The 12,659-nt window shown below is 49.3% G+C and overlaps 11 protein-coding genes across 11 annotated transcripts in view; 5 read left to right on the forward strand and 6 right to left on the reverse strand.

Moving 5' to 3' along the window:
- The window catches only part of J056_003877 (Protein transport protein SEC31), a gene marked incomplete at both ends in the record, with an annotated part of 4,698 nt that extends 3,331 nt beyond the window's left edge, over positions 1–1,367 (forward strand). Inside the window, 3 exons of the mRNA XM_009269086.1 lie at positions 33–347; positions 401–754; positions 778–1,367. Coding sequence (XP_009267361.1) covers positions 33–347; positions 401–754; positions 778–1,367 — 1,259 coding nt within the window. The remainder of the gene's footprint in view (positions 1–32; positions 348–400; positions 755–777) is intronic.
- Positions 1,368–1,904: 537 nt separating this feature from the next.
- On the forward strand, positions 1,905–2,243 carry J056_003878 (uncharacterized protein; the record flags this gene model as incomplete). Its single annotated transcript, XM_009269087.1, has 3 exons — positions 1,905–1,969; positions 2,015–2,119; positions 2,174–2,243. 3 exons carry the CDS (start codon positions 1,905–1,907, stop codon positions 2,241–2,243), a joined length of 240 nt encoding a protein of 79 aa, XP_009267362.1.
- Positions 2,244–2,353: 110 nt separating this feature from the next.
- On the reverse strand, positions 2,354–2,863 carry J056_003879 (uncharacterized protein; the record flags this gene model as incomplete). Its single annotated transcript, XM_009269088.1, has 3 exons — positions 2,354–2,395; positions 2,443–2,534; positions 2,581–2,863. The coding sequence occupies 3 exons, from the start codon at positions 2,861–2,863 to the stop codon at positions 2,354–2,356; spliced, it is 417 nt and encodes a 138-aa protein (XP_009267363.1).
- Positions 2,864–2,964: 101 nt separating this feature from the next.
- On the forward strand, positions 2,965–3,382 carry J056_003880 (60S ribosomal protein L22; the record flags this gene model as incomplete). Its single annotated transcript, XM_009269089.1, has 2 exons — positions 2,965–2,971; positions 3,024–3,382. 2 exons carry the CDS (start codon positions 2,965–2,967, stop codon positions 3,380–3,382), a joined length of 366 nt encoding a protein of 121 aa, XP_009267364.1.
- A 168-nt stretch (positions 3,383–3,550) lies between these two features.
- On the reverse strand, positions 3,551–4,851 carry J056_003881 (Putative lipase ATG15; the record flags this gene model as incomplete). The annotated part of the gene is made up of 3 exons (XM_009269090.1): positions 3,551–3,606; positions 3,651–4,248; positions 4,303–4,851. 3 exons carry the CDS (start codon positions 4,849–4,851, stop codon positions 3,551–3,553), a joined length of 1,203 nt encoding a protein of 400 aa, XP_009267365.1.
- A 111-nt stretch (positions 4,852–4,962) lies between these two features.
- On the reverse strand, positions 4,963–6,970 carry J056_003882 (uncharacterized protein; the record flags this gene model as incomplete). Its single annotated transcript, XM_009269091.1, has 4 exons — positions 4,963–5,218; positions 5,272–5,707; positions 5,962–6,027; positions 6,073–6,970. 4 exons carry the CDS (start codon positions 6,968–6,970, stop codon positions 4,963–4,965), a joined length of 1,656 nt encoding a protein of 551 aa, XP_009267366.1.
- A 191-nt stretch (positions 6,971–7,161) lies between these two features.
- On the reverse strand, positions 7,162–7,785 carry J056_003883 (Mitotic spindle assembly checkpoint protein MAD2B; the record flags this gene model as incomplete). The annotated part of the gene is made up of 1 exon (XM_009269092.1): positions 7,162–7,785. One exon carries the CDS (start codon positions 7,783–7,785, stop codon positions 7,162–7,164), a length of 624 nt encoding a protein of 207 aa, XP_009267367.1.
- Positions 7,786–7,978: 193 nt separating this feature from the next.
- Positions 7,979–8,672, forward strand: J056_003884 (uncharacterized protein; the record flags this gene model as incomplete). The annotated part of the gene is made up of 3 exons (XM_009269093.1): positions 7,979–8,050; positions 8,102–8,183; positions 8,230–8,672. The coding sequence occupies 3 exons, from the start codon at positions 7,979–7,981 to the stop codon at positions 8,670–8,672; spliced, it is 597 nt and encodes a 198-aa protein (XP_009267368.1).
- A 151-nt stretch (positions 8,673–8,823) lies between these two features.
- Positions 8,824–9,906, reverse strand: J056_003885 (Peroxisomal multifunctional enzyme type 2; the record flags this gene model as incomplete). Its single annotated transcript, XM_009269094.1, has 4 exons — positions 8,824–9,300; positions 9,369–9,436; positions 9,485–9,793; positions 9,840–9,906. The coding sequence occupies 4 exons, from the start codon at positions 9,904–9,906 to the stop codon at positions 8,824–8,826; spliced, it is 921 nt and encodes a 306-aa protein (XP_009267369.1).
- Positions 9,907–10,061: 155 nt separating this feature from the next.
- On the reverse strand, positions 10,062–11,132 carry J056_003886 (Vacuolar iron transporter 1.1; the record flags this gene model as incomplete). The annotated part of the gene is made up of 2 exons (XM_009269095.1): positions 10,062–10,169; positions 10,224–11,132. The coding sequence occupies 2 exons, from the start codon at positions 11,130–11,132 to the stop codon at positions 10,062–10,064; spliced, it is 1,017 nt and encodes a 338-aa protein (XP_009267370.1).
- Positions 11,133–11,239: 107 nt separating this feature from the next.
- On the forward strand, positions 11,240–12,644 carry J056_003887 (AP-4 complex subunit epsilon-1; the record flags this gene model as incomplete). Its single annotated transcript, XM_009269096.1, has 2 exons — positions 11,240–12,478; positions 12,525–12,644. 2 exons carry the CDS (start codon positions 11,240–11,242, stop codon positions 12,642–12,644), a joined length of 1,359 nt encoding a protein of 452 aa, XP_009267371.1.
- Positions 12,645–12,659: the final 15 nt, after the last annotated feature.

Consider the following 12,659-nt stretch of genomic DNA (forward strand, 5'->3'; position numbering starts at 1 on the left):
CGACACATACAATCCCTACAACGCACCAGCAGTAGCAGCAGCAGCGCCAGCTAGCGTAGCACCGCCACCAACCAACAGCGCAGCTACAGGCCCTCCACCTCAACGTCCAGCCTCACAAAGGAGGGATCTATCAGGGTGGAATGATGCGCCACCACCGCCACCACCTAAGCGCGAACGCGGCGCTACACCATCGAGCGGCAGCAGAGCATCGCCAATCGTGCAGCCCTTAACAAGCCCATTCCCTAACTCTCCAGCACCTACACCAGGTATGGGCATGGGCATGGGTGGGGTAATGGGTGGACCGACACCAGCAGTGGGAGGGGTAGTGCCACCGCCACCAAAAGCAGGTGAGTGGTATGTGTTTTTGGTTTAATTAATGTTGCTAACATGAGAGTAACAGGTCCTAGAAGCGTGCCACCGCCAGCAGCTGTTCCACCACCACCACCAAAAAGTCAGCCTGCACCGCCACCAGTAGCTGCACCACCACCACCACCACCAGCTGGCTCAGGACCACCAGCCCCACCAGGCCCGCCAGGTAGAGTGGGTGTACCACCATTCGCTCAGCAGGTACCACCACCGGGACCGCAAGGTGGAGGTGGACCGCCATTCGCTCAGCAACAAGCGCCACCACCCCCAGGCCCACCAGGCCCACCACCAGCAAGGATGATGAGTCCTGGATTTGCACAGCAGCAGATGTCGCCACCACCAGGTCCACCAGGATCAGCCCCCGGTGCAGCTCCAGTGCAGTCATTCGGTGCGGCAGCTAATGGAATACAGAGACCTGGATCAGTGAATGGGGTGAATGGGGTGAATACAGCAGGAGGATACAGACAGACACCACCACCACCACCACCACCGCACGTGATTCAGCAGGCAATGCAACCACAACAACGAGGAGCGCAGTCAGTCCACCACCTGTGGCTAGCCCACCAATGTCGAATGTAGCTGCATATACGGTGTCGAGACCAGGAAGTGTTGCTAGTCCGGGTGTGAGTGAAGCACCAGCACCAGCACCAGCAGCACCCACATTCCCACCAGGCGACCGCAGCCATATACCACCAATCGACAGACCGATATTCGAAAGCCTGTCTCGGGAGATAGAGAAAGCACGCAGTGTAGCACAGCCAAACACCAGGAGAATGGTGGATGATACACAGAACAGACTGAACAGCTTGTTTGATGGGCTCAATGCGCAGAGCATGCAGAGTGAAGCGGTGTTGAACAAATTGCGTAACGTAGCAGCTGCATTGACAGCGAGGGATTATCCCAACGCAATGAATATCGCAGTGGAAATTATGGGATCTGGTGAAGCAGATATGAGATGGGCATTGGGATTGAAGCAGCTTATTAAAATATCAGAAAGATAGTGTTTTAAGAGTTTTATAATGAATTTGCTTTATTCAAATATTTCTAGGGTTATCGGGTAGAAATTGAGTAGATCCGTCTAATCGTCTTCTTTACTCATACATTGAAGATTATTGTATTGGTTTGGTAGCAACCACACCAAATCAATCTATCGTTCTTCATAGAGTGGACTTACGGAGATTCACTGAAAGTGTCTGTCTATCTTTGTGGCTGGCTCTTCAAAATTTCTTCGGACATGTTGTACAACAGATAAATATTTATGTGGTGTAATTATTATGTGTGTCGGAATCGCCGGGTGTGCTGAGATATTGTCTGATTTTATTACTCGTAATCGTCGCTGCCGTGCGTTGGATATACCAGAGCAGCCACGCAAAAGAAGAAAAGGAGATAGATTTGCCTGTAAATAGAACATCACACTCGAAATACATATGAATATCATTTTTAAACTCTTGGAGCTGTCCACTCAGACCAATTGGTTCTGCCTCACGACCATCAGCATCTAAAGAAATGTCATAGTGAGTGTGAGAGAGGGAGATGACATGGAGATATTAACAAAACGTAGCAACATCGGTGGAATGAAGATTCTTAACGAGTACTTAGCGCTGTTAGTCGGTAGTTGAATAAAACGAACTCAACTCACACTACACAGCGGCACAATGGGTATCACAGGTGGATTAGCAGCCTGGGCTTCATCTGGACCTTCAAAGCCAAAGCAAGCTGCACCAGAAGCTGCTGCTGGTAGTGCGAACCCATCGTGAGTTGTGGAGTTGTGAAGAGGCAGGCGGAAATGCTCACAATACACTCACAGAAAAGAGGAAGATGAATTCATTAAGAACTTTGTCGCTGAATTTGAAAAGTCTGAAAAGGAGGGCAAGTAGCTTGTTGTAGCTTGTGCGCGTAGATGAATATCCATTTGAACATATTGAGTACATTCGTATAGATATTTGAACATTTATTGGTACAGTATATATTTATTATACAAATTCAGTCAAGAACGCATTTTTATAATATCTTCAAGTGGTAGATCTCCCTATAATCAATTGTTAGGAATGTTACCTTGTAGATACTCCAACACACCTTCCAAACTTCATCCAGCGCTTTATCGTATATATCCACCGTGTACACGTTGCGTGCTATTTGATAGTACGCCAGTATATGTGCATCTGGGCCTGTAGCTAGGTTAATGACTTTATTTTTACCGCCCATTTATCCCACCTAGATACTGATCTTTACGCGCTTTGCCTACTGGTTCAGAGACATAATTCAAACCACCTGCATAATTCCAATCGCAATGAGCAGCGTAGTGGAGATAAATGAATTTATGCAAGTTGACACCGCGATCAACGCTAATCAGTTCAGTTGCTCTATTGTCATATGAGAGCGGTAGATAGATGGATACCTTGGCAGGTGAAACGAATGCATCCACAGATGGATGCTTGCCCACTGACCAAGCCTTTGATTTATCGCCTCCCCACACGCGTTTATATTCCAATTCCATGGCCTGCTTTGCTTATCAAGTTTATTTAAATTTTCGCCTTTCAAGAATTTCAACTTGGCGACAGCCTTCTCTTTTCGCTACGAAAAAGTTCTTGACTTAAAATGGTGTGTATTTGCAGCAGGCTATAAATCCACACTCACCCCACTCCCACAGCCAAAAGCCGCTGCCGCCAAACCACAACACAAGTTCGTCCTCGACTACTCGAAGCCTGCTGAAGATAAGGTCTTCGATGGTCAAGCGTTCGAACAATACCTTGTAGAGCGCATCAAGGTTGAGGGCAAGACTGGCCAGCTCGGCGACAACGTCAAGATTGGTAGATCAGGTGACAAGCTCATCGTTACCAGCAACATTCCTTTCTCAAAGCGCTACCTTAAGTACCTCACTAAGAAGTACCTCCGTAAGCAACAGCTTAAGGAGTGGCTTAGAGTTGTTGCTACCTCAAAGGACACCTACTCTCTCCGCTTCTACTCTGTCGACTTCCCTGGTGCGGAAGACGAGGAGGAGGAAGATGAAGAGTAAGTGTAGCACTTGGTCTTTTTCGTCTTTGGGTTTTTACGAGCGTCCCAAATAAACAAGCTTGTGATAGCCTGGGCGACATTCCCAGAAGATAAATGAAATATTAGTACAACAGGGTATGGTGTGCGGTGTGCGAGAAGTGTGCGTCATGTATTTCTCCGTATCTAGTTGCTACTCCACCTCTTCCACCTCTCCAAACTCCCATTTGAAGCAATCAATGCAATCTTCTGGCGAGTGTGTTAGTGCAGCTAATAGTGAAAATCCCTCGCACCCTCCGAAGTTGGCTTTGGGACATAAGCCACGCCATCGTCGTCCTCCCATTCTTGCTCGAGAATTTCTTTTATAACAGTAAGGATGCGATGATGTCTAAGATCGACAGCCCAACCGAGTTTAGACACTGTATCATAAACAATGCTCATACCCGTATGGCAGCGAGTTTCAAGAGCGAAGCCTACGGCGTTGCACGGTGAGAGTAAGCCATTACACGTGCCCTGCGCGACGGGGTCAGCAGTATGATAGACGTGCCACACCGCCGTCAACTCGGGAGGTATAGAAGGGAGGTGAAGGCGTTGCGCGGGAATCCTATCGCCCGGTGTCTCGAAAGTAACAGCCGGAAGGCCAAAAGTGAGCCCTAGCATGGAAGCGAGGGCGCCGCCGAGACTGTGCCCCGTCAACCAGATATCGGCATGCGGGTAGGCAAAGCTGATACGGTCGAGCAGCTGCGTTGCGTCCGGGTAGTACACACTGTCCGCTTGCACTGCCCGCTCGAGACATTGCTCACGACACGCCCACCTTCCCGCGTAGCAGTCGCACACGGGCGTCCATGTCCAGCTCACGCGCGCACAGCAGCAGCTGAACAGGAGGTTATCCTGTGGAGGTGAGTGTGAGTGTGTGTATCGTCGAGAATCACCACCTCCACTCACATTGAACTTGTCATTCTTCGCAGAGGGTCCTCCGCCCCCAATCAACCCCGCGGATGTGCCCTTGATGGACACGACTACGCTGCTGTTGTCAGATGAGGCGAATATGTGCCCGCGTAGCCCGTCGTCGCTGTTACGCCACCCGAAGGACTCCACCGTCGTGAGTGGACTCGGTGGTGGTATCCAGCTTTCGTCGGATGGCGTCACATAGGCATTCTGTGCTAGCCGAGCCATCGTTAGCAGCGTCTGCCTGTCTGTGACGTTTGGGACTTTCACATCAATATCGTCGAATATTGTTGTGGTGAGTGTGTCGTGGGTGCTTGTGTGTATTGGTCGGCGGATTTTCTTGCGCGTTGATTTGAGATTTGGTGTGTGTGTGTCGTTTGCTTCGTATGCGTCGTATGCGTCGTATGCGTCGTGTGTTCCCCTTAGCAGCAACAAATCCAAATCGACCGCATCGATAGCGATCCTCTTGTAGTCGTAAAGCAGCCACGTCAATGCCACAGTCATTGCTACTGCCACTGCAATCGCTCGTCTCCGCACTATCGCCATCGTTATCATCGACATCATCGACATCATCGTCATAGTTGAAGATAACGATATTTATCCACATGCACATGAATTTTATGTATCAACTTGCATTTATTCTCCTTGAGAAATTTTCTACAACATACGTCTAATCTTACGACAGATTCTATAGAACCAGTGGAGGTTGAGGGTATTGAGTGTGATATTGCCTACGACATACAATCCAACTATATGTCCAGGCAGGCTGTCGTAGTTTTCCCTGATGCTTTCGAAGAAGACAGCGCTCATATAGCCACCGAAGGCGATGCGCGCGAGGAAGAAGGAAGCAGTGAGAGCGATACCATTAGCCACGTACCACATAGAGGTTCTTTTATGAGTGCGATCGAGGAACCTGCGATGAGGAACGACGTCAGCCACGTGTTACACCACCACGCATTCACCTACCAATTGAGATTCACAAACGGTGTGCTCGCCTCCCACAGCAGAAACGCCGGTCCAAGATTCATGAACATTGGGGTGAAGCTGTACAGATAAGCTAACCCGCTGAACGCGCCATGCGCGACAAAGACGGCAGAGCGGGTATACAATTCATACAGCACATCCCAGGCGAAATAGCCCAGTGAGAAGGCGTGCAAACTTCCTATCAGCCTGTCGTATCCGTGTATATTGCGACTGAGCGCTAGCGGTGAGGCGCGCAACACGTAGAGCGATGCGGGCGCTGTAAGGAGTGAATGCACTAGCGATACACTGTGTGCATTCCAATCCAGCTTGTCTGTGCTGCTCAGCTGCCTATAAACCTTGGAATAGCGACGTGACACTACATCCGATAGCTTCGAAACGCCGTAACACCCCACGAAGCATATGGCGAATGGTGCTAGACCTGTTAGTTGCGCTCAGTTCATTCTCCTCCTCCCACCCACGCCAATGGTCCTGAAAATATTGCGGTAACAACATAATCCTCGTGATCGTCAGAAGCAACAACGTCATTGGAGATTTGATAGGATAATCGTGATGATATATATTACAAGTTGCTTGGGTATAGCTGTACGTTGCGATGAAGGGTGTTAAGGCTTGCATGTTTCAGTGTCTTGTTATCTTTTAGACCACTTTTAGACCATCAGTCAAAGCACTGACAGTGCTTACTGCCAGCCTTATGTTGACCGCCACAAGCATGTTCGTTGATGAAAGATGGTTGATTGCCTGTATCTTTGTTAGCTCTATCGCATTCCTACAAAAACCACCCACAGTCAAATATCACAGGCCAGGACCTTTCGAGCGAGTGGCCGATGAATGGATTGCTGGGGTCGTTCTTGTTCGCAAACCACCATTGCGTCTCGTCATGTATAGCATCACCGGATGGAGCCTCGATCAGGTTGAGCATCTCAACATACCTCCCAAGTGGATTGTTGAGTATCCTATCCTGCGACACGAGAAACTGACCAGCCCATGTGACCAACTGGTCCTGATCATCTGGACACTCCGTGCCTGTAAACAGCTGATAGATACTTTTCATTTGCGGCAGGGTATGTCCTTCAGTTACGCCGCAGTTGCCTCTGACGTAAGGACCTAGACTGAGAAATGCAGATGACGGGAGAATGAAGTTGAGTCTGTCGTACATAATCCAATACCAGGCTGGGTGTGGCTGCAGAAACAGTGTTTTGTCTGCAAGGACGAGATCTTGTGAAGTGTTGAGATTGTCGGGGAAGATAGTTGCTTTGTAGCGCTGTATTATATGGTGGAGGTATGTGCCACCCTCTCTTCCGACATTTGGGAGGTAGACTACGTTATCAACTATCTTGCCAAGCTTCTTGCTTAGCTCATCACTCGGTTCCTGCTTCACGTAGACAGTATCAGACAGCTTGAACCTCCAGTGCAGGCGCTGTCTGATAAGATTAGCAAAGCCGCTAAACTTGTCGATATCCTCGTTGTAGTACGCGTATACTATCTCCAGCGTAGGCCTTCTAAGCAGCTGCAAAGATATCTTCCAGACTATAACCAGAACAAGTGTCAATAATAGCGCTATGAGTATCCGCTTCATCTTTGGTTTCTTCTGGCTGTTAGTTCTAGACGACTGTGTCGATTGCGGCTGCTTTATATGCTTCGATGGACTCAGTGGTGGTGACAGCGGTGGCGTATTATACATTGCACAACTATATTTTCTTCTTGATCGTCGCGCCGGAAGGATAGGCTGGTATGCCTGGAACACAACTCCATGTAATCAAATATTAATTCCCTATCAAGTAATACATATGCAAGTACAATGTAATTTATATTAAGATGGTGCTTATGATATTGAATACATCAAGGAAATTCCAGGTACTCCGTTTGATCGCGCTAGTGCAGCTCTTGACACAATAGCTTAACGTTTATAATCCCTGTGTCAAGACCTCTTATTGGTATAATCTCTGAGCCACTGGGGGTGTTTGCAGTAGCCATCCACGCCTTGTTGTCCTGGGTTATGTCATCCTTCATTTCCAACAGAACTGCAAATGTCAAGTCTTCTTGCTCACTTATTGGTTCAAGCAAAGCGTCTAAGCTCGACAACCTCACCAGTATTGATCTTGCGTAGTTGCCAATCTCAGACTTTTTCAAACCGCCGACAAATTCTTCGTCTTTGAGATTTTCCGGTATTTCACCTGCGACTACATTTGAGATATTGAATATGAATCTCTCGATCGGTACATCTTGCGTGTTCTTTATTAGTATGATTACATTCTCCACGTTATCCTCGTGCAGCTCCACCTTGACGCATCTGATTAGCTCTGCTATATAGCTCTGTACCACTGCCACTCTACTCTTGTACACAATTGCTCCCCACTTCTGCTTCCTCTCGAATGTGAATTGTGGATACACTTGCCGTATCTGTAGGATGGAGTGCAGGCTAATCTCTATAATATCCCCAATGAGTTCCACGTTTTCATTGTAGCTGAGTGAATTTTCTTGGGTGCTATCAACCATTGGGTTATTGTGGGTGATAGGTGATGTAAGGTGCAAGTCGTTCAAATTAAGAGATGGGTGAGTAAAATAAGAGATTTGAGTAGATTAGCCACTACCGCATCAAATCACCTCAACCATTTCCCACTCCGCCTCCTCCTTCCTTTTTCCGGTATAAAACCACTTCTTAATCCGTTACAGTCACCAGCAAATTACTATGTCACAAACGACTAGCCCAGTTACCTCAGCACCAACATCGCCCTCCAAGCAATGGCCAAACCCAATGGAGGTGGGTGTCGCTATGCGCTGTGCGTAGCCACCACTAACCAACGCCCCTCAGAACGTGCAAACTCCACTCGACAAGGATGAAGTGCACCAAGTGATTGGTAAACACGCGCAACCAAATTCTAACAAAATTTTAAGTGAGTGCAGTTCACTATCTACTACGCCCGCCTAACACCTCCCCAGTCGGTTGGAAAAACTCCCCAGAAGGAAACAAAGCGCTGGATCACTACCTCAACAAGGTCTGCAGACAAGGCGACCACGTCATCCTCCTCGTTGTTCTCCCTACGTCCCTCTTCAAGACTTCTGGCTTCGGCACGGATGATAGAAAAATGGAGCGTAAGGCTTTGCGTGATATGCAGGAGCACGCACAGACACTATCCGTTGAGAAGATAAAGCTTATTGAGGAGAAGGGTGCAACGGCATCCCTCGAAATCGTTCACGGAGAGCGTAGATATGTTATTGAGTGGCTCGCTCACAGACGCTCTGTCGATCTCATCATCCTCGGCAGAAAGAAGGGTCATGCTCCTGCAAAGGGTCTCTCAAAGGTGTTCATGGGTCACCCTGTTGGATCTACCGTGCAGCACGTCCTTCACAAGGTCTCAGTGCCCGTTTTGGTTGTCAACTAAGCGTTGAGCAGTTGTTTGTCTGCGGATTGGATTCTTTTCTCTTATATTCTACTTCTACTTCGTATAATTATACATGTCACTTTACTTTAACGCGTAGCTGATACAAGATGGTGAGATTCATGATTCTTTGTGCTCTACCCATTACAACCATTCAAAGCTTAGACTGGGGTATGTCGCGCTTCTTCCTCGCATACCCCATTCCCAAGACAACCTTTCCTGCCTGACTGTCGTTCTTCATTTCAAACGCCAGCACCTCACCAAGATCCCAGATACGCGTGGAGAGAGTATCGCCTGGGGAGACAGGTGAAGTGAATCTAGCGCCAACAGCGACGATAGCGCCGGGATCCCCACCGCCGATACCAACGATAAGGGCGCGAGTTGCGATACCATAAGTTGCGAGACCGTGCAAAATGGGTGCTTTGAAACCAGCCATCTTTGCCATAGCGGGATCGATGTGAAGGGGGTTATAATCACCGCTGAGTCGGTAGAGCGCTGCCTGGTCTTTGGACGTCTGCTCGGTGATGACGACATCGGCGTCGCGCGCTGGCACGGGCGGTGCGGCAGGAGGACCAGCTACAGCGCGCGAGAAACGCGTTCCTGTCTTTGCACCGACATTGAATGTGGAAGACTGCACGAACAAGTGGATTGGGTGCGTTAGTGAGTGGGATTTGGAATATGAGAGTATGTCCCACTCACAAACATCCTGGCGTACACGTTACTGCCGTTGCAGAGAGTGGATTCAGTATCGACGACAATCCCTTTGGCTGGCGTTGGTGTTAGATAGTGGATAAATCAATACCACCGCTACCGACCATTCTCGTGGACACCGACGATGCGCTTCTTCATCACAAATACGTCACCGTCGTCGCGGCTGTCGAGAGGCAGGGGCTTGAGCATCTCGCAGTACTGAGAGCCGTGCAATATCCGCCCTGGATCCATCTCAGGCAGACCGGGTACATTGCCGGACATCTTGCTGGCATAAGCGAAGAAATCAACGACGGTGCTGCTGTCACCTTTGAAATTAAGCACAACGGGATACGTGGGGAGTGCAGCAAACGCTGCGTCGTTCTCGTAGACGAGACTTAATTCGCTGGCTTTGGATCCCACCCCGAGTGCGTATACTGTTCTTGTCGTTAGCTGTGTATTATTATTTACTGCCAAGCTCACATAGCAAATCACGCGTATTCCAGCTCACTTTCTCGTCCTCGAATTTGAAATCAAGTGCTTTGTCCATCGTTTTGGTTTAAGCGCTTGTAAGCGGTGGAATCGCAATTACCTACCAATAGCAAACCAACCAATTTATGCCAGGGAATTTACTACATAAACATTCTATTCAATACAAATTCAATAATAATATTATTTCTCTTTAAAGTGAAAAACTTCACTTCCTCACTCACGAGTATCAAACGCTTTGACTAGTCCATACGCTGATCCGGCGGCAAGTCCACCCACTGCTACCATGCTTACACCACCATACAAATAACCTCCAACTCCGCCCTGAAAGAGTGAGTTAGCAAAGTTCAAAGCATTTAAAAAGCATCAATCACTCACTGTACCACCCGTGAAATGTTGCTTCAAGACTCCAAACATAAAGAGAACCAGGCCTGTAACCAGAATGGACACTCTAAAGGCTTCGTGTGCCTCCTCGATGAAGAAGAAGGGGAGAAGTGGCCACATACCCCCAAGAGCATAACCCATGCCGACGGTGAGAGCAGATTTGATCAGTTTGGAGGTGGGTACCTCTTCGACATTCTCGCCATACTTGAGAAGGAAAGCGGTGAGGCCGTGCTCATCAGACCATCTAAGATTGGTGGTTGGGAGAGGCGTAGGTTTCCTACCAAACTTGATAGCGAGCGATCTGAGGAAAGAGGGCGGTTGAGGTGGTGCAGGTGGTTCCAGTTGGGAGAGCTGTGCAGCGACGCCATTGGACAACTCCTGCGATACACCCACAGCGCCGAGAACATCATGAACCTCGCGCTCCATCTCACCCGCACAGCTACGCGCAACTCTCTGACGCGTAACTCTGCGCAGGTATTTAAAGTGATTCATTTCAGCCTCTGAACTGAGAAAGCCACCCAGCCCCATGGAAATGGATCCAGCTAGCACCTCACTGAGACCACCGAGAATAACGAGCTTCGAATCGCCCAAACCGGCCAAACCAGCAACTAGCGCAGGCGGTACAGCCAAACCATCACTCAAACCTATGACAAGATCTGAGACTGTGTCGGGATCAATCCACAAATCGCGTTCGTCTTCGCCTTTCAATTCTCTACAGCACACGCCGCGCGCGTGCTTGTCGCATTTGTTGGGGTCGTCGTTGTCGTCGCTCGCGTCGTTACCGTGGCTGGTCATCCACACTGGCTCATTCTCCACTCTCTCAACGACATCCTGGCTCCTTTTTGGCAGCTTATTCTGCAGGCAAGATCCGCCGCAACAATCTTTTGGATTTTCGCAGGCCATTTGGTGGTGGTGGTGTTGGTGATGGAGAAGATAAAGGGAGATAAAATATAAAAATATTCAAATGGCTTGTAATTTATTCATATCTTATACCTACCCATCTCACCACCATGACTTCACTCTCCACGTTATTCACAACCGGCGCACACAGCAAGGCGCACGACGCGCTGATAGGCAGGCTGGAAGAATCCGATGCGGGATCTTCCGAAGCCCAGCGGGAGAAAGCGGCGCTGCTGCAGTTGCTCGCTGGCCAGACGGAGAGTGGGCAGATAAGCGAGATACTAATAATGCTAATGAACGCGGATATCTACGACAACACGCGCGGCACATACGACACCATGCATAGCGCACTATACCCCGCCATATCACTAGCAGAGCGGGGCACACTGCGCGAGAAGCGTGTGGGATATATGTACATAGCACAGTATGGGCAGGCGCACACGGACGATCTCCTGCTGCTCGTCAACACACTCTCGAAGGATCTGAGTAGCGGGTGCATTCCGCGCGTACTAATGGCACTGCACCTCGTTATACACCGCCCTTTCTCGCAAGTCGTCCCGGCCGTGAGCAAGACGATGGTGGCGCTGCTCCATCACTCCACCTCTTTAGTGCGAATACGCACCGCGCAGGCCATATCCCGCCTTTTGTCTGTAGGCGACGGCGGGTTTGACGGGGATATTCTGCGTGAATGGTGTGATGATAACGAGGATAATAACGGTAACGATAACGATAATGATAACGATAACGATAACGATAACGTTCATGAGAATGAGATTGGCGACGGCTGGTTGGTAGCGAAACTCCACCTCAGACGACAACTAGATGAGCAGCCCAGACAGGCGATATACGCACGCAAATTACGTCATCTAATAGATAGCCGGGATAGTCACGATAGTCACGATAACCAACAAAACAACAGAGACACTCTCGCACTACATCCTCTCTACACACTGCACCTCTTACACACACTTGCACGACGCCTTGAGCAGCCAGTGCAACCTGGGCAAAATGAGGAGCTCGCAACGATACCCACAAAGGAGCTCCTGGAGCAGCTGAGTACGACCGCCTCGCCCTACAAACACGCTATAGGAGTGGAAGTGATGAAGGTGATAGCGATGGTAGCGGTGAGGGGAAATGCAGCGGACAACGCGGCTTTTCTCCCTCTTCTCTCCACCTACATCGCCCAGTTAGTGGGAGACACACGCGCAAACACCCCCAACCACAGACACGGTGTGCTGGCACACATACTCGCCCTCCCGCCCCACACTGCCAACAGTATCCTGGGCGAGAAGGAAACAGTGTATGTGATGGAGACTCTCGATCACCCCGATTACAGCTTGCGCAGGAAGGTATTATGGACGCTAGTGCTAAACATTCACACTCACACTCGCACAGGCCGCACATGTGCTCAAACATGTCAACATACACATCCTCACTCAATACCATCGCCTCCTCCACGCTGCCAACCCGCAACGGGCGGCGGAGCTGAGCGATCTTGTGTGCACAACCGAATAGAGACGCTGTGTGCAT

This window comes from Wallemia ichthyophaga, assembly GCF_000400465.1.
Source record: "Wallemia ichthyophaga EXF-994 unplaced genomic scaffold scaffold6, whole genome shotgun sequence".
Classification (NCBI taxonomy): domain Eukaryota; kingdom Fungi; phylum Basidiomycota; class Wallemiomycetes; order Wallemiales; family Wallemiaceae; genus Wallemia; species Wallemia ichthyophaga.